Raw genomic sequence first — 21547 nt, 5'->3', positions numbered from 1 at the left:
ATATATATATATATATATATTTTAGTTAATAGAAAAAATATATATTATAGATTTGCTATAATGCTATATATATATAATATATAATATAATATAATATATATGTATATATATATAATGCTATATCCATATATATTATGAAATCGCACGTTGACATCATCTTTAAACTTTCCTTACATGGCATATCACCGAACATTCCAAATCTAACTCGAAATCATCCAGGTTATTTATTTAGAGCAACAACAAATACTGCAACAATAAAACCGTATAATATTTATATATTAGTGTGTGTGTGTGTGTGTGTGTGTGTGTGTGTGTGTGTGTGTGTGTGTGTGTGTGTGTGTGTGTGTGTGTGTGTGATGTATTACTAATGGGCATAAATTTAAAAAGAAACCGAAAAGCTAATTTGATGAATTTTCTTAACGTGTCAAATACGGAAACTTTTTTCGATTAAAAATATAAAATCTTTTTTCTCTACACATCTTATGTGCACACTATTTCTTCAATATATCTTTTATTTATTTTCACCTTGTTTTAAAACTTAGCATGCGACGTTTCATTATCCTGCAATCTACCCTTTCAAAAACTCCTCTCCAGCTAACGTAGTTTAGCGGTCGTAAACGTCAAAGCGTGCATTCTGTAGGCCAACACATTTTCATTATTTTTCCTCTTCTTAGTTTTTTCCATATTGTTGAAATCTCTCCATCTTTGCGTCATAAAACAGCAGTAAGGTACAATCCTGCAGCGTGAACAAACATCATATCGTCCATATGCACTCTTTATGTTGCACATATCAGACCAGTATTTCCTTTTCCGCTCGTAAATGGGAGTTTTTTTATTTGCAAACTTGTCAATTTTTTCAGATGCATTTCATAATCATAATTCCAAAACAGTTTAAAATCAATAAAAAGTCTGTTGATTGTGTTTAGAGTCACGGAAGTACTTTTCGATGGGTTTACAAGAGAATTTATTATATTTCTTTGTCTGGTTTGGATGAGCTGCTGGTTTCATCTGCATACTCGTCAAACACTTACTTTTCAAGATTTTTTTTTAAATTTATATTTCTAATTAAAAACTGCAAAATAAAAAAAAAACAAACTTTGTTGAATAACGCTTTGATGAAGTTTTGATTTTTAAACTTTTTCATGTATGGCCATAATAAATACTTTGGTATCTGTTGAAAATTTTTTGAAGGATCCATGCTAAGATTTTCTAGAGGGAAAGAGTTGATTGTGATTATTTCTCTTTAAACAAATTTGGTTTAACTTTTTTGTTCACAGATGAGTTGTTATTACAAATTCACACGTTTTCAAAGTTACAATTCAGACCTTTACGTCTGTGATTTGATAAAATTTCTTTCTCAGAAACCATTTTGTTTATTCAAATAAATTGTGTGTGTGTGTGTGTGAAGTCAGTAGTGCATTTATTTGTTTGCTTGTATAATCTGTTCAATTTTTTTGATCGTACGTGTTCTCACATGTTCATCGTTCATCTTTCTAGCGAGCTTGCCAAACAATTTGTGCAAACATTCAGCGTCACACTTTTTTGCAGTTGTTTTTACATTTTTATATTAAAAGTTTCAAAATATAAAACGTTTTTGTTACAATTTTTTTAAAACTTTATTTGAAAAATACTTCTAAATAAACTAATTAAATGAAAAAAATTAAAAATTAAACCCTTTTTCCTTTTAAAATTTCAATAAAATTTCTTCGAAAAATTCCCAGATGATTTCAGCCATATAAACTTTTTAAAAGCTGACAGAAACTTATACGTTCGTGTATGTGCATAATGTTTCATACTCTTAATACTCATACTCATACTTTCAATAATGATGATTTTTAAATTCTAAGGAATGTATTGAAAACCAAGGAAAAATGTGAACATCAGAGGGGTAGGGCAACATCTCACGGTAAGTTGGAGCAAGGAGTAAGTTTCTTAATGAGGGATCTTAATGCATTTATTCGGCTGGCATCTCATTTAATCCAATCAGCGTGACATCTATCGATCAATTAATTTATTAATTTGACGCCCTGACAGCACCTTCATCAGCTTCCGTCATCCATCTTTCTATCCATCTTTTCCTCTCTTTTATCCTTAATGATTTTTTTGCCTGTTGCTACTTATCTCGAATGTTTTTGCTTGCTTGTTTCTTTAATTCTTTGTCTGTCTATGTGCTTGTTTGTCAGTTTGTTTGTCTGTTCATTTTTCTGCTTGTTTGCCTGCCTGATGGCTCTTTTAAAGTTTCATAGAAGTTCAACGTTACACAATGAATACGCATTCACCCAACGTTTTGTTTAATGCATCGTTCAAAATACATGTCACATTTAACATCATCGATTTCACATTCAAATTAATTCCACGCTCTCTGTTTTGTTGATGCCTGCTCAGATCGCCATTTTATACCTCTAAGATTATACTTTTTCATGAATTTTTATATCCCCAAAATCACACCTCCCAATATTTTATTACTCCCCACATCAATATTTATAAAGTTTTAATGACCTTTATATACACTAAAGCTGATATACACGAGGTTTTCCTAATAATTTGAAGATACAGAAAGACAATTATTTTTAATGAAATCGTAAAATGAAATGAATTAAATTTACTATCCATAATCCTAAAGCCAATTTTTAATTCTCATCTGTTACCCAATCTTCATTATTCTTATCATCAACATCCTTGCTTTTTTTACATGTTGAACATACTCATCATCCTCATCTTATTTTTATTTTATTTTAGATTTTTACGATTCCAACTATCAGACTAATCAATATCACAATTTAATATGATACGTTTTTGATATGTTTATCTATCATTATTATGATTATTTATTTTATGTCATCGTTATAAGCGAATTTGATACTATCAGTCTTATCATTTTTCTATTCAAGTGATATTACAATGGTTATCTTCTTAGTTTTAAGTTACAATCATATTGATCTATAAATGTCACAGTCATCATCATCATTTTACTAGCAAAAATTTTGTTATCATTTTCATCATCGTCCGCTAGTTCTTTATCATTTTTACCGAATATCATCATCATCACCATCAACATCATCATCACCTCATCATCTTCATCATCATCACCATCATCACCACATCATTTTCATCATCATCACCATCATCATTATCATCACCTTGCAGCACGCTTCAGTGAGCTCAATCGCCATTTGTACTTTGAAGGCAGTTCATGCGTGTTGATGTGGCGAGGTGTGGCGTGGCGTGGCGTGGTGTGGTGTGGCGTGGTGGAATAGCCGCAAGTCAAATGCTCTTTGTATCTTTTATGATTTTTACGCTCAATTTTGTTTGTTTATTTCCTTCATTGGATTGTTTGTGTATGTATACGTGCACGTGCATGTACTATCGAATGTGTGTTTGCATGAATGTACGTATGTATGCTTGCATGTAATTCTGTCCTTTTGTCAACAGAGTTTCATCTTAAATTCTACACTTGTTTTATCTAATAAATTTTACACTTAAATTATTATTTCTTTGTACATATTGTTCGTAGGATGGTTCAAGTGCTTGCATGTTTCCGAGCTTACTACAAAGTATTCTGTACAATTTCTATTCAGCAAACGCTTCAGATAAAAATTCACCTCGCTTCACTAACAACATTTACTATCAAATGAATAACGACATTAGATTGGATTGATCAAAATTCTTCTGACACTGAATGAAGTGAAAAAAATTTAAACAAGTTTTCAATAACTATAAGTTTATAGTGGGTATACAATACACATATCACGTATGTGTGAATACACACACACACATCACATATCATAAGTACAGTTTCATGTTTGAAGCTCCTTCATAATTCCACACGTTCGTATTCGTAGTTGCGGGCACGATCAGTCACTCGAACAGTTTTATATCGATGCAACACTCAAACTCAACGGAGAAAATCAGTCATTGATTTTCCACAAACTCGTCAATAAAACGCACGCACGCGCACACACGCGCACACATCCACGCACACACACACATATCAACACATACGCACACATATCCACACACACACGCATACACATATACGCACACTTGTACAAATACACACAAGCATACACTTGCATGTAAATATTGCACACATACGCGCACACACACACGCACACACTTATAACTGAGTCTTAAAATATTCAAAATTTATTTGCAATTTATGCTGCGCAAGTGAATTAATTAATTTTACATATTTCAAAAATGTTTGAAAACGTAATTCTATTTCTTTTTAACATATAACAAAACTATTTTGTATATTAAATTCGAATCTAGTGAAGAATATTAATTTCCACTTCTTTCCAATTAATTCAAACTTAATAACAACATAAATCAAAGGTATGTGAAATACTTTTTTATAATTAATTAAAATTTATCCTAATAACAACATAAAAATCAAACTGAAGCAGACGTAGAAACGAACAGAAAACTATCTGGAAGAAGCAAAATTAATACCACAGGCAGACTCCAGCCGAGCCTTGTTATCTGGGCTATAAAATGTTATTATCTGTATATAAGAGTTACTACTTTAAACAAGGACGTACATGCTATAATAATAATAATATAAATAATATAAATAATAATAACAATTATTATTATTGCTATTGTTATTATTATATTTTTTACGTTATTATCAATACATAGGTTGTTATCTTTTATAACTTTATATCCTTATTTCTATGTTATCATCGCTAAAAACGTTATGTTATCATCATTAAAAGAGCCTTCATTATCATTACTCATTTTGGCCATGTTAGTCTCTTCATCACCGTGTTTTTTTACTTTCTCAAAAACAAAAAAATATGTGAAAAGAATAACTCAAAACAATATCCGTTCTTTTAAAAGTATCGCGTCAGTTGCTTACGAAACTACATTCGATGAACCAGCGTAAAAATATTGGCAGCGCGAATCAAGGAAGATTGATGTCGCCATTTTAAAAGATAACAAATCAAAGAAACATCCTCGTCTTTTGCTGTATAATCTCACATGTACACACACACACACACACACACCTATATATACACACACACACACGCACATACACTCACACACTCATACACACAGACACACACACAAACAAACACACATACGCACACAAACACACACACACACATACAATCACACACAGACACACACACACAAACAAACAAGCACACATACGCACACACACACACTAAATATTTTTAGTTATAAAAGTTCATCGCGTTCAGGCATAATTAAAATACTTATACAGGGAAAAAATGCAGGTTTTACGAGTTTTCAAAAATTTTTATAAACTTTAAAAATTAATCACACTAAAATTAATTATTTTTTTTCCTCGAAACGAAACTATTCGTTTTATTTGTTTAAAAATTGTTTGATATATTGTGTATTGGAGCGGGAAGCATCGTTGTATCTAATTTGTGTCTGTTAGCTTGTTGTTGTTGTTTTTGTTGTTGTTGTTGTTGTGATATGTTGTAATGTGTTTTGTAATGTGTGGTTGTGTCGTTTCTCGTCTTGTTGTGTTTTTGATTTTGTTGTTGTTATTGTTGTTTGTTGTTGCTGCTGCTGTGTTGTTTTAAAACTGTTGTTGTTGATGTTCAACATCTACACATCAGCAACGACAACAACAACAACAACAACAAAATCCACAACCAACTAAAATTCTCAGGGCACTCATAGATTAAAATTATCATATGAATTATTTAAATTGGTCAGCTCCAGCATATGAGTACATGCTGTTGAATGTTTGATTTTTTGCTGTTGTTGTTGTTACTGTTGTTGTTGTTGTTGTATCTGTTGTTGTTGTTGTCTAGCTGTTTGTTGTTGTTTTTCCGGTAGATATTTTTCACTTGATATTTATTTTATAAGTTACAATATTTTGTGTTTTTGTGTTAATATGTGTTGTGTTCCTTTTTGTATGCTTTTTGTAAGTTGTTGTAATCATGTGACTGTGTGTGTGTGTGTGTGTGTGTGTGTGTGTGTGTGTGTGTGTGTCCTCCTCCTCCAACTTTTTTAAAAGTGAGCCGAAGATTTCCACACAAAAACATCAAAAAGAAACGCACACGGATCTCTTTCCATGCAGCAAACTTCCGCTGTTGAAAGTTTTTTTCCAAATTTATTTTCGAAGTAAGAATTTGAAAAAAAATTTAATTTGAAAAATTAATTGAGTTTACAGGAACAGGTATGGTGGCCATCTTAAAAATATAAAAATGCCAGGCAGTTTTTTTTGTTTGCATACGTTTCTGTTAATTTAATTTGATTTATCAATATTTTAGTATTATTGCAAATTTTTGTGAGTCAACTGCTGGAAGGTACGTTGAAAAAATAGCTAAATTTTCTACAAAATTCAATTTAACTGCAATATCTATCATAGACAGATTGAAATAACACTCATCACAATCAGTTTACATTGCTAAGTGCGTACAACAATTGTATCTCACTTTCATTCCAACAAATTATTCCAGCAATTTTAAAATTTGCATGAAATCTGCTCCAATTTATATTTACTTCAATTTATGTAAAGACAAAGATCTTTTAATAAGTCGAATATTAATGAATTTTAAATATTTTCAAAATGTGTGTTTTTATAAATAATTTAAGTTAAACGTTCTGGTTCGCAAAGCTGGGGTTACAATTTCACTTATGCACGTTTTTAAGTACCTACATTCTCGATAACAATTTTATATGCTGTCATGCAACTATCATTCAGATATCTATCTATATATCTTTCCTTTCAGCTCTCACACATGCAACTTTGATGTCATTCGCAATAATTTTTGTACTCATGTTGTACAACAAAGTTTTATAAATATTTTTGCTGCAAATAAGTTTAACAATACAAACTGACTTTGCCTTCATGCCAAAAAGCTTATGATACAAATTTGTTAGTAGTAGTACTGTAATGTACTGCTTGCTTTTGTACAAACAAAAGTGTAACATTGCAATATATAGTTTTAAAAAAACGGAAAATTAATTCAATTTAAAAAAGAAACTAAAAACTAAAATACTTAAACTAAAAAAATCTTAGCAATTTAAAAAAAGAATTTTATCTGGCCATTGAATGGAGACGATGCGAAAAAAGCTCAGTGAACGGGAACATTATGTAAAAATGTGTGGCGTGGTGTTCTACTTCATGTTCCTCTGCCTGTGTTTGTGTCTGTGTGTGTTTGTGTCTGTGCGTGTTTGTGTCTGTGTGTGTTTGTGTCTGTCTGTCTGTGTCTGTCTGTCTTTGTTTTATCTTTAGGATGACATGCTAATAAAATTAAGTCCAACTATTGTGCTGCTGCAAGAATTTTGTTTGAGAGGAAACTTTTAACTTTTGAAAATGTCGTCCAAGACATCTCCATCCGAGAAATCATCATTAGGTTTTGTTTAGTAGAGTTTTAAATCGCAAAAACAATGAAATTTTTTGTAAAGTTTTAAAAATTAAATTTTATAAATAGACCATGGAAGATTTAAAAATAGTTTAATGGAAAATATTATAAATGAAAAGTCCAACATAACGTCATAAAAAGATCATCAGCAGAACCAACTCTGAAAAGAAATGAAAAAACTAACTATAGAATAATAATGTTACAAATTTAATAAACTAAATTAAAGAATATATATGTATATATTTATATACATATAAGCCAAGACTGGGAACTTACATTTGGTGTATTTATTATGTATATGTTTTTGAAAGGTCTGCTACGTGTATTGGACCTAAATGTGCGTGTGTGAATTCTTTTGAAAGTTGAGTCTGAACTATGCGTGCATTTTATTGATGGGGTCCTATGATGGTGATGTTAATGTTTGTCTCATGTTGGTTGAATTGTCTCACGCACACAGACATCTCTTCCCTCTTCTGCCTGTCAATCATCGAACATTTGTTCAGATATCTCATTCTTCGACCAAAGCATATAACGCGTAACAACGTCGTCAGTTCGTTCGCTGGCTGATGATGAAAAGGAAGATTAACGTTACATTTGCGTATTATTGTGTGTGAGTGTGTGTGTGTGCGTGAAAATCTGTTTGTTTGTGTACGTGCAACACATAATACGTGAATGAAGTCGTAGAATTTGTGTAGTTGGATATTATTTATTGTGACGAGATTGGTGCAGAGCCCATCTCTAAGTGTAACTAACATTCGTCCGCATAAAAATGTAACATTTGCTAGCTGGGGGCATAAATGAAATAATTGCATTTGTTTGGCTGGCATATGGGACATTTTTGTGATAAATTAAGAAAATAGCTGCATTGGCCAGCTGCATAGGTTGGCATTTGTTATAATTCGCAATCATTTGTTAGCATTCGTTACCATCTCATGTCCACTGTCACAATGTTAATTTCTATGTTGTATTGTGTCTGAGTACTACATTTTTTGTCGGTTAATACAGCATTTAGAAACCGGTTAAGATAGTAAAGCAAATAAAAAATAGAATATTGAAATTTAAAAGCTTACAATGGTTGACCTGCCACGAAAGAAATTATACATTATTTTTAACGAAATGAAGATTTTTTCTCTCTCTCTCCCTTTTTCTTTCTTTCTCTCTCCCTCCCTCTTTTTTTTATTTCTTTTTTTATATTATACATAAATGTATATATAATGTGAGGCCAACGCTGGTGTCGCCACCGCAAGAACGATATTATCTGGCAGCTTCTGTTGAACGTGTGATGGAAGATGGGACGTTGAAGTGACGTGATGTAATGAATTATTCATTGATGGCAAATTAAGTTCGGATCATGTTTCATTTTACTTCAAGATTTTTTCATTCGCTTTTATCAAATTTCTCATCAAAAATCTTCACGTTCTCTAAATTTATGTTTAGAAGATATAATTCAAACAGAAGCCAAAAAATCAGAAATGGAAACTTAAAATATAAATATAAAATGCATAAAAAGAGTCCAAAGAAACTTATTAGAATCTCCAAATTGCATTTCGTCGTTTATTTTCGAGCCAACGAAGCTGCATCGTCTGCTGGCTGGCTGGCGAGCTTGTGCGTCACAACTATCAGTCTTACTGGCTTCGTAATTGCCATCTCGTTCCTTCTGTCCGGTCATCGTCACTTAGATCGAATACGCGTCATTTTCAATACACTGCGTTTTGCATCACCAAATATGTTGTCATTCACCGTTTTATTATCTTATCTTTTATCAAATCTTCACCAAATTTTAAAGTCATTTGTGTTATTTGTAAGTTGTAAAAGTAACATAGGTTTAACAACACAGCAGCAATTGTTTCAAATATACTGTTTTTTAAACTGCAAGCCATCCAAAGAGTTACACTTTACATTTTTGCAACAACTTCCTCGCCAGCAGATTGGTGCAGTTTGAAAACGGGCGAGAACGTGCTAACAGATCGGCGAGGGATGCAGCACGCAGCGTACGTCAGCCGGACGAGGGATGGCTCCATCTGGCTGAGGTTCAGCGCCGACGCCAAGTACTCGCAGGATTGGAACAAGGTCAACGAGACGGTCGCTCAAGTCGACACGACCTTCATCGACGCAGAAACTATCAAAATACTGGACAGTTACGATTACTTCGACGCCTGGTGCGTACTCACTGATCTCGTCATTAGTGTCAAGGCCAATGCTTCATATCATCCTTCCTTCATCAGCGCTTACGATCCAAGGGAGAGAGCTGTAAAGACAATGGTCTTTAGGCATGGAAACAAGTTAGTGCTGCTTCAGTTAATAATAGTTGGAAGTAATAAAATGAATAAAAATAAAATGGTCTGCTAATAATTTTTTTCACAATTTTTATAATTTAACGATTTAAAAAAATTTAATAGTGTGAAATTTTTAGTCTTATCGGAATTGAATGTATTAAATAATATTTTTCTCATCATGCCTAACGATATTATGATGATCAATATTATCATGTTCGTTGCATTGTATTTGTTATCATCGCCTTTGAAATCAACATCGTTAACCTGATCACGATAATCACTTCGAGATAAGGACCATTAAGATTTGAATAATCTCCATCATCATCATCATTGCTCACGTTTAACGTTCACCGTTCTTAACAAAACCAAACATAAATCATAGGAGAGAGACGATAATTCACAACCGAACACTTCTCCACCAACAATCATCAGCACCATCATTTTCTCCATCACCCCCTTCTCATTATCATCTTCTCTATCACCTCTTTCTCATTATCATCTTTTCTATCACTTCCTTCCTCATTGTCATCTTCTCTATCACCCCGTCTTTATTGTCGTCTTTGCCGTGAACATTTTGTTATCATCACGAGCACATTCATCAATGTCATTATTTTCATTCATTCTTAATACTGCGACGATCATCGTCAACCTCCTCAACCATCCTCATCCTCATCACAATTTTACCATCGTCATCCAGGCTGTTATTAACGCCACCATTAAATATATTCAAATTTCTCAAGTTTTTTTTCCAGGTGCAACGAGAATAATCGGTTGGCCCAAAATTCCATCCTGATTTTATTTCATCTTTATGATACAAAATATTTCTTTCATATTTTTTCTAAATTTTTGTTCAAACTTCTAAAAAAATTGTTATTATTTTGGCCTTTTTCTGTATGTTTTGAATCTGTCTTTATCAAAATTCATGATTATATTCAGTTTTCTCTAAAAATTTCTTTGGTTCCTCCTACAAATTTTCCCAAAATTCCTGCTAATTTTTTCTACAACTTTTACATCACGCTCGGCTTCTTTTGACAAACACGCATTTATATTTTTTTCTATGAATGTTTAAAAAATATTTTTTTCGTTTCATCAGACTAATTTTTCAAAAATTTTTTTTCACAAACTTTTCAACAGCACCCGTTACATCTGCATAACTTTTTACTATGCCTCTCGCTCAGGTTTCAGTTTTTCCTTTTATGAAACCTTCAACAAACACACCTCAAAAAGACTTTTAAGTTTAAGGCTCTCCCTGATTTCTAACTCCTCCTACCGTCTCTGAAAGTTTTTCACAAGATTCTTAAACTTTTTTTTCTTTAAATTTCACAAGTTTATTAAAGTGTATATAAAGAGATGATTAGAATAATTCATGACATTATTTCAACACTCCTCTACCCTGTCTAGATTCTTACAGAATCTATTTAAGCTTTCACTGTAGTCATTACGTTGGTTTTACACAATTCCTTCAGTCCTTTGTCATCTTTTTATAATAATATCACAAACATCCTCGCCATCAAATTATTTCAATGAATTCAGTTTAATTACAGCAAACACTTCATAAGTCATTTCGCAGCGTGTTCAACATTTTGCTTAATTTTTTTCTTAATATTTTATATTTTTTCACAAATTTTTAAATTCTTTCCGAACTAGTTTTGCAAACAGTTCTCAAAAAATTAAATCTTCTAATATTATTCTTTCTGTAACTTTACTGGCAAATTTAATTACACTCTTTTCAATTTCACGGCACTTTCCCCAAAGTTCTGTCAAAGATTTTTTTTGTTTTTTGACTCTCGCATAAATTTCATGACTTTAAACACAATTTTTTTGCAAAATTTTATCACGAAGACTTTCTACAGCAGAAATTTTTAAAATGCCCAACAAATATTTTCAGAATCTTTTTTATCCTCAATCGATCAACCGGTGCTTTAAAAAAAATCATTAAATTTGAATTAGGGTTGAAACATTTGTTACATATGCTACAAACCTCTGCCACTCAATATTTCATCAATATTTTCATCCACATCTATGCAATATCATCCTCACCGTCTTCGTCATCATCATCTCATATCACATTCATCTATTCGTCATCATTTCAACTTCATACTCTTCGTTGTCATCATGTCATCGTCATTTTGTCCTCACCTCAATTTCATCATCATCATCTCATCATCACCATCATCACCATTACTATCATCATCGCCATCCTCGTCATCCTCATCCTCTCCATCATTTCATCATCTTCAGGATCTGTAACATGGCCACAGAGTTCCACCTCTCTCCAAACAAGCAGGGAATTATCTGCTCTGGCAACCCCCACAAAAACGCCTGCGGTCAGAAGGGCACTCCAGAATTCGGGGTCCCCGTTAGTACCCTCTTTTTGAAAAACTTGAACTTTGACCTTTATGGCTTAAATTCGTGGCAATGTGATAGCGGAAAACCTCCAAAATCATCGTCGTCGTCGTCACGTTCCCTCGCACCGTACACTATCAAAGGGACGTACTACAATGCGTATGTCAAGATCGCTACATGTCAACCTCCACAAAGTTCGTTGGGCGTTATGCTGATGATGATGACGATGATGACGATGGTGAAGACGATGGTGATGATGATGATGATGATGATGAAAATGGTGATGATGGTGATAACGATTGTGGTGGTGATGATGATGGTAAATATAAAAATGAAAGTTGTATTAGATAATGCACCTAATTGCCTTTTTTTTATTTCTTGTCCATTTTTAAAGTATCTCCAGCACATTGCAAAATAAGATGAATAACAGTACTGGAGTGAACAATCTTCAAAGCACTTTATACAATTTTTGAGAAGTATGTTAGAAAATAAAATCTTCGAGGATGTTTTATCTATTGATAGCTGAAGCGTAAAATAATATTTCACTTTTTTCACGTGATAAATTGAGTTCCACGACCAGCTTAGCCGCGTTTTAAACTAATTTGAAACATTTTTTACATGTAAATACGTGAGCAGACGCCTGTTTATTATGCCGGTGAATTTAATAACAATATTTTCCATGTTGTTTTGTTGTCATTGGTCTGTTGTTATTGTTGTTATTGTTGTTGTGATGGAAATGTTGTTGTTGTGTTGAAAATGTTGTTGTTTGTATTGTTGTTGGAAATGCGTACAAATCATTTATGAATCATTCATTTATATATAATAAATAATTACACTTTATATTAAATATATATTTATATAATATTAATCATAAAAACATATTTTTATTTCCTACAAAAATGCATGAAACAAATAAGACAATAAAAATTTAATGCTGTAATGCACTGAAACATTTAATGTTGTAACGTAATGAATCGTAGTGGACATTTAACCACAGTAGAACCAATAGCATCAGCAGTTACGTAAGGATGGCAAGAAACAACAACAGCAGCAACTGTAGTAGTAGCAGCAGCAACTGTAGTAGCAGCAGCAGCAGTAGCATCAAACTGCACAAGAGATGGTAGGGTGGTGACGGAGGCTTTGATGGTAGTAGTAATGCTAACATTTGCAATAAAACACACGACATGCGACTAATGAACTTAATAAAACTGTCCCGAGCATAATACAGACAGATTTGTTTAGCCCAATTTATTCTGAAACCATATATTTGTTTTATTTGTTGCCGCTGGCGTGCGCGCTGTCAGTTGCTGTTGAAGCTGTTGCAGCTACTGCTGGTGCTGCTGGTAGTGGTGGTGGTTGTAGTGTTGATGTTGTTATTTGAGTAACTAGACTTTTGTTGATGTTGTTTCAAAGGTTCTCGGGTTTAGTTGATGTTTTCATTGAGTGTTTGTTTCATATTTATAACATATTGTCCTTTTCAATTCGAAAGTTTTATCTGTGCCATCTACTATTGTTTACGTTATTTAATTCTAGATAAATTGTAATTTTCTGAATGAATTATCGCACTGCATTAATGTAATAAAAACGACAGCTTATGTTAAATTTTATAGTTGATGTCATTGTTATTGTTGTTGATGAGTATGGTGTTTTTGTTGTTGTTATATTATGTTATGTTTTTTTTTGTTTTGTCGTTGTTGTTGTTGTTTTGCTGTATTTTTTTGTTTTTGTTTTCAAATGCTTATGAGAATTGCCCTGGCCATTGTTTATGTTCTTTGTTCTTTCTTAGTATACGTCCTTTTAAATTATCCGCTCTCAATACTATACTGCGTGAAATTTTTTATTTCTCTCTTTTTTTCACTCCTTTCCTCCTTGTTTATCTTTTTCTCTCTTTAGCTGTCTGTCTGTGTGTCTGTGAGCCTGTCTGTCTGTCCATCTACCTACCTATCTATCTATTTATTTGTCTGTCTATCTACCTATTTATCTGTCTGTCTGTCTGTCTATCTATCTATCTATCTGTCTGTATGTCTGTCTGTCTCTTTGTCTGTCTGTCTATCTATCTATCTATTCATCTGTCTGTCTATATATATATTTCGATCTCTAGGCTTTTTTTCTGTTTCTCAGACCAGATTTTTCTAAGTGTTGTTTAAATTACATTTTTTTCAGATTTGATAATTTTCTATAAACTTTATTATAAAATTTTTATATTACCTCTGTATATCATTTGTTTATCTGTAGTATAACGTCTATTTATCTAACATATGTGGGGAAGTTGCATGGACATCTTAGTTGTTCAACCCATTATCATTTAATTAAACGTTCGGGTTGTTTCGGGCTGCAGCTGCTTAAAAAAAATATTTTGTTGTTAAGTTGTTGCTATATTGTTGCTGTTATGTTGCTGTTGTTGTCACGATGTTGTTGTCACGTCGTCGTCGTTGTTTTTGTTATGTTGCTTTTATGTTGTTGTTGTTGTTGTCGGCACGTTGTTGTTATGTAATATCGTTAATTGTAATATTTTGTTAGTTATTTTATGATCGTAAATTTAGTTTATTTATATATTACTATTAATATATGTTAATTTTGTAGGGCGTTTTATGATAAGAATTATTTTAAATAATAATTTCAACAGGTGTCTATGTTAATATATTTTACTTCATTCTCAATATGTCATATGTTGTTAAATAAGAATCTAATTTTTGTTACGAAATTTAGATTATTGTTACTCGTACAGCGAAAGCACTTAGAATAATTGCTATTTTCATGTTTAAAATGTGGTTGGTGCTGTCAAACGCTGTTGTTATTGCTGGTGTGATTGTTATGGTTGTTGTTGCGTTTTTCCATACACACCACTATGAAGTAGGCAAAACTTTTTTTGAAACTACGCGTGGTTTATCGCGAGATTAATAGCGAGCTTCCTCCGCGAGAATGTTTAAAAAGTGTAGTTTATATTTTTTCGGACAGGTACGTAAGCCCCAGCGACTTCAAACTTGAAATTAAGTTTTAAATTTAAACAATCTAACCATATTTAACGGGCTGACTTGTGAATCTACTGTCTCTTTTTCCCAGTGTTGCTTTAGTTATGCTTATTAAATCTATATTAGCCTGTACGTTTGCATGCATTGTTCAGTGTATGTGTATGTGTGTGTTTGTGTGTGTTGTGTGTGTGTGTGTGTGTGTGTGTGTATTTGCGTGTACATTGTTCAGTGTGTGTTGTGCTGTGTGTGTGTATATATTTGCTTATACGTCTGCGTTTAAGTACTCATTATATGTTTTCGTGTGATGTTGAAAATGAATAATACATTAAAGCACTACTTGGTGAAACTCAGTTATTTGCAGAGCTTGCAAAATGAATGATTTCTCTGAATCTAATGCACTACTGCATGTCGGCGTTGACGACGACGATGATGATGGATGATGATGATGATGATGATGATGATGATGATGATGATGATGGTGATGATGTCAATGATGATGATGAGGAGGAGGAGGAGGAGGAGGAGGAGGATGGAGGATGATGATGGATGATGATGATGATGATGATGGTGAAGGTTTGTTGTTGCCTCTGTTGACGATGTCACAAATGTTGTTTTCATTTAATGTTGACGATTTTGTTAATGTATTGCTGCTGATGTAATGGATGTCTTTGCTGTTTCATTAATTGCAGCAAGGACGATCAAATGATTGATGGATAAATTTGCAGATGAATGAATAATTAGACTGATCAAATTGTTGATGAATTGACTGGCGCACAGTTTGACGGATGACTGAATGGATAGACATACAAATGGATTGAAAGAAAAAAGAATGAATGATTATATGGACGGATTAATTTAAACTAAAGTGCTCATTCGATATAGAATTTAAAAGTTTTTAAAAAATAGTTGTTCAGATTTTTTTATAGCTTCGTTAAATATTTTGATGAATTGCCTTATGGCATTTTACGCACGTACTTCTTCGTTCTTATTGAAAAACAGTTTATAGTATTTGAATCATCTAATTTTGTATATAGTACAACACTCAGATAGTAAAAATTATTCACCAACACAAAGGAATTGAATTTTCGTTACCTTACTTTACACCAATCCCATTTAAGAATACCTTTTGGAACTATTTCACGATGGATAATTTCACAGAACATTCATATTTTGAAACAAGAAAAAAAATCAAAGCAATTATCAACCGCAAATTTATTATTAGATGACATCATTTGATATTTCCTTACTAAACAACATCATTTTCATCGCATAATCATCGTTAATTTGTTGCTTCATCATCACATGTTCCCACTTCATTATTATTTAACAACGTGTACTTGCTTCTTTCTGCAATGGCTACATCATATTTGCGACAACAATAATTTCATCATTTCCACTACTTGCTAAACGTCCAATCATTATCGTGGCACCGAAGCATCGTCAAAGCATCCTTATTATTATCATCGTCGTTGTCGTACAACCGAACTTGCACACAAAATCACATACACGTACTCACACACAGACATACGCACAAACATGCACATGCACAAGCATACACTTACACACACGCAAACATATACACACACACCTACCTACACGAGTAAACAGAAATACACCGGCTAAAATTAGATAACGATGACTTAACGCACAAACAATCTAAGTAAACACATAGATGCATGAATGCATGATGCATGTTTGTGTATGCATAGGTGGAAAAACTGTATACTAGGGTGTGTGTATGTGAATGCGTGTATGTATGTATGTCTGTTTGTGTATATGTGTACTTGTCGTTTTCTGCAAACGTGCGTCTGCGTATTGTATTTGTGAGTGTGATTATGTTGTGTGTGTGTGTGTGTGTGTGTGGTGTGTTTGTGTGTGTAGTAAGGACAGCCTTCTGAGTGTTCCGCCGTATTTGCCGTGTTAATGAGCAAATATTCCTTGTGTTATTAATTTTATTTGGTAATGGAAATATTGGAAACATTGATTATAAATAATAAAATAATGGCACGGTGAGGTCCTGTATGCTTGCAGCGCAGTAGCTTCCATCAGCTGTTGTTTCCTTCCATGAGTCTTTGTTTTTTTATTTTATTTATTTTTATTTGTTTATTTTTTATTGTAAAAACTGCCAGCCACAGTCTGCTTCAATTGGTTTAATTAACTCTTTGTTCTTGCATCTATTCACTCAATTTGTCTCATTTGTTCATTTTTACATTCATTCAGTCATTCAGTCAGTCAAGTCAGTCTAACAGTTTACGTATTTGTTCGTTCGTTCGTTTGTTCGTTTGTTTGTCCTTTTGTTCGTTCGTTTGTTCGTTCGTGTTTTTGATTAATTGAAAGTTTGCTTGATCATTTGTTTTGTTGTTCTGTCTTGAGTCTTCAACTTTTGTAAGGTCATTCTTGCAGTTTGAAAGTAAAAAATGTCGCTTACACTTGAATCTTATTAATTGAAAATATTGAAAAATTAAAAAAATTAACATATATTAACAGTATTTACAGTAGTCATGTGAATACGATCACATACTAACTTTTGCATGCAACTTTCAACATAATGGACGATTTAGTTAGTTTTGCAGCATTTTTTCAATTGGTTGCAATTTAAGAGGTTTTATGAGTAATTATAAAGCTAAAATTATTTCACGATGAAATTGTTGATGATAAGAATGGTAGGGATGGTGAAAACAGTGAAGAAGATGATGATAAGAATGATAAGGATGATGTTTTCTGCCTGGTTTTTTAATTTTCAAAAATTTCGGATAAAATATAAATGACACGATGTTGAAAACATGAAAAAAAACCCGATATCAAATGAACAGCATCAGCCTTGTAAATATTTTACCGACGGTATTATTATACTCTCATAAATTATTATTTTCATTTTTAAGGTATCGAATATCTGGGACACGAAGCTACAATGCGTCCGATAGAGGATGCGGATCTACTAAACAACGTCGTCCTAATACCTGATCCATTGCACGGATCAATCGCTTCCGGTCTGGTCGTAAAGTGGCGCTACTTCGTTAACGTCCATTCCATTAAGCATTCCGTCACATTTCAGATATGGCGACCGATATCGACTTTGTCGTCATCCTTATCATCACCGTCGTCGTCTTCATCATCGTCGTCGTCATCGCAGTTTTTAGCGGGTTTGCATGAAAAGCGCAATCCAAGAAAGCTCCCATTAAAGCATGCCTCGTCACCATCTTCATCATCATCGTCCTCATCGCTGGCTATATTACCGCCTTTTTCATCTTCATTTTTTTCTTCGTCTTCTTCATCATCTTCGCTGTCGCCATCTTTGCCGTTATCATTTTCAGAGGAATCTAATATAAAAACTTTTCATTCGCTGCCATTAAACGAATCAGAGTCTAGAACTAAAAAAAGATCATTACCGTCTTCATCATCACCGTCACATTACGCTTCACCATCATTTTTAATTTCACCTCAAGAATCGTTGTTATCATTTTTATCGTCAGTTTCATCATTTCAGCTTTTGTCATCCATATTTCCATCATCATATTTTTCGAAGTCATCCTTATCATCTTCATCATCTTCACCATCATTATCACTTCTGCCATCTACAGTTTCATCATCGTCATTAGAAACTAAATTCAGTCTCAAAACTCCCTTTTTCAGTTCACAAAAACTTGAAAGTTTCGCCAATATTTTATCACCGTTATCATCGTCTGCACCGCCATCGTCATCATCGTCATCGTCTTCATCATCCCCAACATCTGTTTCATCATCACCGTCATCACAACCATCTACTTCAACAAGATCACTTCTGAAATTACCTTCACCCTTGACATCACGTCTCTCTTCATCACCTCGATCGTCATCATCATTGCCACCATCACAGCCATCATCGTCGCCACGCCTACACAGACGCAACAGCAAGATGCGAGTGAGGTACCGACTGATGTTCCAGCACAGCTTTTTGCCGACCGATCTTCGATATTCGGAGTACCAACTCGACCCGAAAGATTTCTTCAAAGTTGAAAAAGGAGATGTCCTAGGTTATATTTTTTTTGTTTTTTGTCTACGTAAATTTTAGCGTTTTTTTGGTTGGACAATTTTTTGAAAAAAGTTAATTATATTGATATTTATCATAACATTTCAAGTTTAACTTTAATTCAAATTATTTGTAAAAAGCAAATCCTTTCATTCAAAGATATTTATTTTTTATAAATTTTTAACAAAAAAAAGTTTAGTCTCAAAATTTTAAAAAATATTTAATTGAATCGGAAAATGAGAAACATATTAAATGCTTAGTCATTTTAAATAAGAAACAAAAGTCAAGAACCATACGTAACTATTTATCAAGCCAGGCACATAAAACCAACTGTTCAAAGAACCATTCAGTATGAAACAATTCACAATATTAACAATAACAACTAACAAGCAAACAACATAAAGAACCACAACTAACGGCATCAACTGTCACCTGCAACCAACAAAAACACAATTATCTGCAATAACTGCAGACAATTCAATCCGCAATTAATCATTACTTAAATAACGGTTTATTTTTACTACCTGAAAACAACGCAATAAACCGGCAACTCAGCAACAACATCAACCAACAACCAAACAACAACCAACCAGCAACTAATCAACAACCAGCCAACAGCCAACCAATCACCAACAAACCCACAAACAACCAAAATCCACCGCCCCGAAGGTTTGTACTTTCCCGACAACAACCCAATCGGTTGGACGCCAGTACCATGTGCCTTCTATGATCAACTTCCAAAATATATTAAAAAACCTCCATCTAATTTACAGGTCTTTAATTTAGTTTTTTTCATTTTATTATTATTTTTTTGAATAAGTGTGTTTGTGCGTTAGTTTAAGTTAGTCTGTCCGTTCCATTTTGTTATTTGTGTGTGTATGTGTATGTGTGTGTTTGATGTGTTTGTGTGTTTGTTTGTTTGTGTGTGTGTAACATTTATGAATGAATATTTATGATTTTTATTTAGAAATATTTGATTAATTGTTTTAAATTGTTTTAAAATTTATTTGAGTTTTTGAAAATAAATTTAAACAAATGTGTTTGCCATTTTATGTAATTTTTTTCGTTTTTCTCAGAAGGGTTTTTCAAATTTTGAAATTTGTGAGTTTTCGTAAATTTTATCCATAACAAACAATAATTTAATAGATTGTCTACACTTTCATCATTTATTTTGTTAACATTATAACTGTTCTAATCATCGCACATGTTGTGATGTGACTACCGACTAACTTACGTGCATCACAAACGTCGTCATCATCCTACCCTAGCATCAATGACATTATCGTCCACATTGCCAGCATTCCCATCACACTCATCACTGTTATGGTCGTCATCATCACTTTTACTATCACACTCATCATTGTTATCGTCATCATCAACTTTGTCATCAGCATCGCTGTTATCTAACCCTAATCCTAAGGTGGGCCACGCATATTCATTCGATACCCTCTTTCAAATTCGCCCCCCTGATGTTGTACCAATGTGCCGGCAGTACTCTTTCAACGCTCTCTTCGGTCAGTATTTTAAATTTTTCATTTAATTTTAATTAACTTTAAATCATTTAAAAATATTCAGTGGTAATTTTAAGTTTTTTGTTACTCAGTGGTCTAACAAACGTCTTCAACTTCGCTTCATTCATTGTTTCAATTACCAACCGCTCTGTTTTAATTTTCACTTAAACTACCGTTATCTTTATCAAATGTTGCTATTATTTCACAACAGCATAATGATGATACGAAAATGTTCAACAAAACAAATAATATTTTCAATTAATATCCCACCCCTTGCTCAACCAGCCAACAAATCGGACACTCAAGCCATAGAGGACTGGACATGTCCGTCAACAAACTTCTGGCCCGAAGCGTCCACACGTCCATCTTCTTCCTCATCGTCGTCGTCGTCATCATCATCGTTGTCTACATCATCGGCTTCATCGCCATCGTCATCTTTGTCGTCTTCAATTAATAGCGGCCCGGCGTCATACAGCAACAGATATCATCAGCGATACTTCAGGAACAACAATCTCTACATCAAAACTCGCCATAAAAGCCCGGTCCTTGTAAATATTCCGCAGAATGATTTGATTCTGGATAAAACCGACAATAACAACAACAACGCCAACAATGACAACCACAACAATGAAAACATCAACACCCGTCAAAATGACAACATCAGCAACGAATATAAAAAATTCTTCACAGTTAAAAACCCAGATTTTTTGCTGTTGCGAGTTTTGTTGGCAGTCATACTGATCTTCGTGTTACTCCAAAGTACGCTCGGTCTCATAACTTTCTTCAGTGCTATTAAAAATGTAGGCAGGTAAAACAGGGTCTAACGATAATGAGTCACTCACTCATTGCAATCAAGGTGTTGTCATCACCATTTTTGTCATCATCGTGATCTTCATCATTATAACTCTTCATCTTTTTCACATTCCACACCAACATCGTTATTGCTGTTACTTCTAGCCATAAATTATTTTGATCCTGTTTTTTGACATCACATTGATTGAGGACCGTTTTGCCATAGAACAACCACAACACACTTCGTACAAGTCTGTAACCATATAATACGCGTACAACCAAACAAAAA

At 33.2% G+C, this 21547-nt stretch overlaps 3 protein-coding genes across 3 annotated transcripts; all 3 read left to right on the top strand.

The window, feature by feature from the left end:
* Positions 1-8850: 8850 nt before the first annotated feature.
* HELRODRAFT_170833 (hypothetical protein) lies at positions 8851-10907 on the top strand (the record flags this gene model as incomplete). Its single annotated transcript, XM_009016659.1, has 3 exons — positions 8851-9016; positions 9277-9634; positions 10763-10907. 3 exons carry the CDS (start codon positions 8851-8853, stop codon positions 10905-10907), a joined length of 669 nt encoding a protein of 222 aa, XP_009014907.1.
* A 972-nt stretch (positions 10908-11879) lies between these two features.
* HELRODRAFT_170832 (hypothetical protein) lies at positions 11880-12397 on the top strand (the record flags this gene model as incomplete). The annotated part of the gene is made up of 2 exons (XM_009016658.1): positions 11880-12168; positions 12369-12397. 2 exons carry the CDS (start codon positions 11880-11882, stop codon positions 12395-12397), a joined length of 318 nt encoding a protein of 105 aa, XP_009014906.1.
* Positions 12398-17857: 5460 nt separating this feature from the next.
* HELRODRAFT_170831 (hypothetical protein) lies at positions 17858-21278 on the top strand (the record flags this gene model as incomplete). Its single annotated transcript, XM_009016657.1, has 5 exons — positions 17858-18414; positions 18829-18959; positions 19625-19728; positions 20376-20469; positions 20752-21278. 5 exons carry the CDS (start codon positions 17858-17860, stop codon positions 21276-21278), a joined length of 1413 nt encoding a protein of 470 aa, XP_009014905.1.
* Positions 21279-21547: the final 269 nt, after the last annotated feature.

The sequence above is a fragment of the Helobdella robusta genome, assembly GCF_000326865.2.
Source record: "Helobdella robusta unplaced genomic scaffold HELROscaffold_19, whole genome shotgun sequence".
In the NCBI taxonomy this organism is placed as follows: domain Eukaryota; kingdom Metazoa; phylum Annelida; class Clitellata; order Rhynchobdellida; family Glossiphoniidae; genus Helobdella; species Helobdella robusta.
The sequence above is the reverse complement of the archived record's forward strand: the minus strand, read 5'-3'. Positions and strand labels throughout refer to the sequence as shown.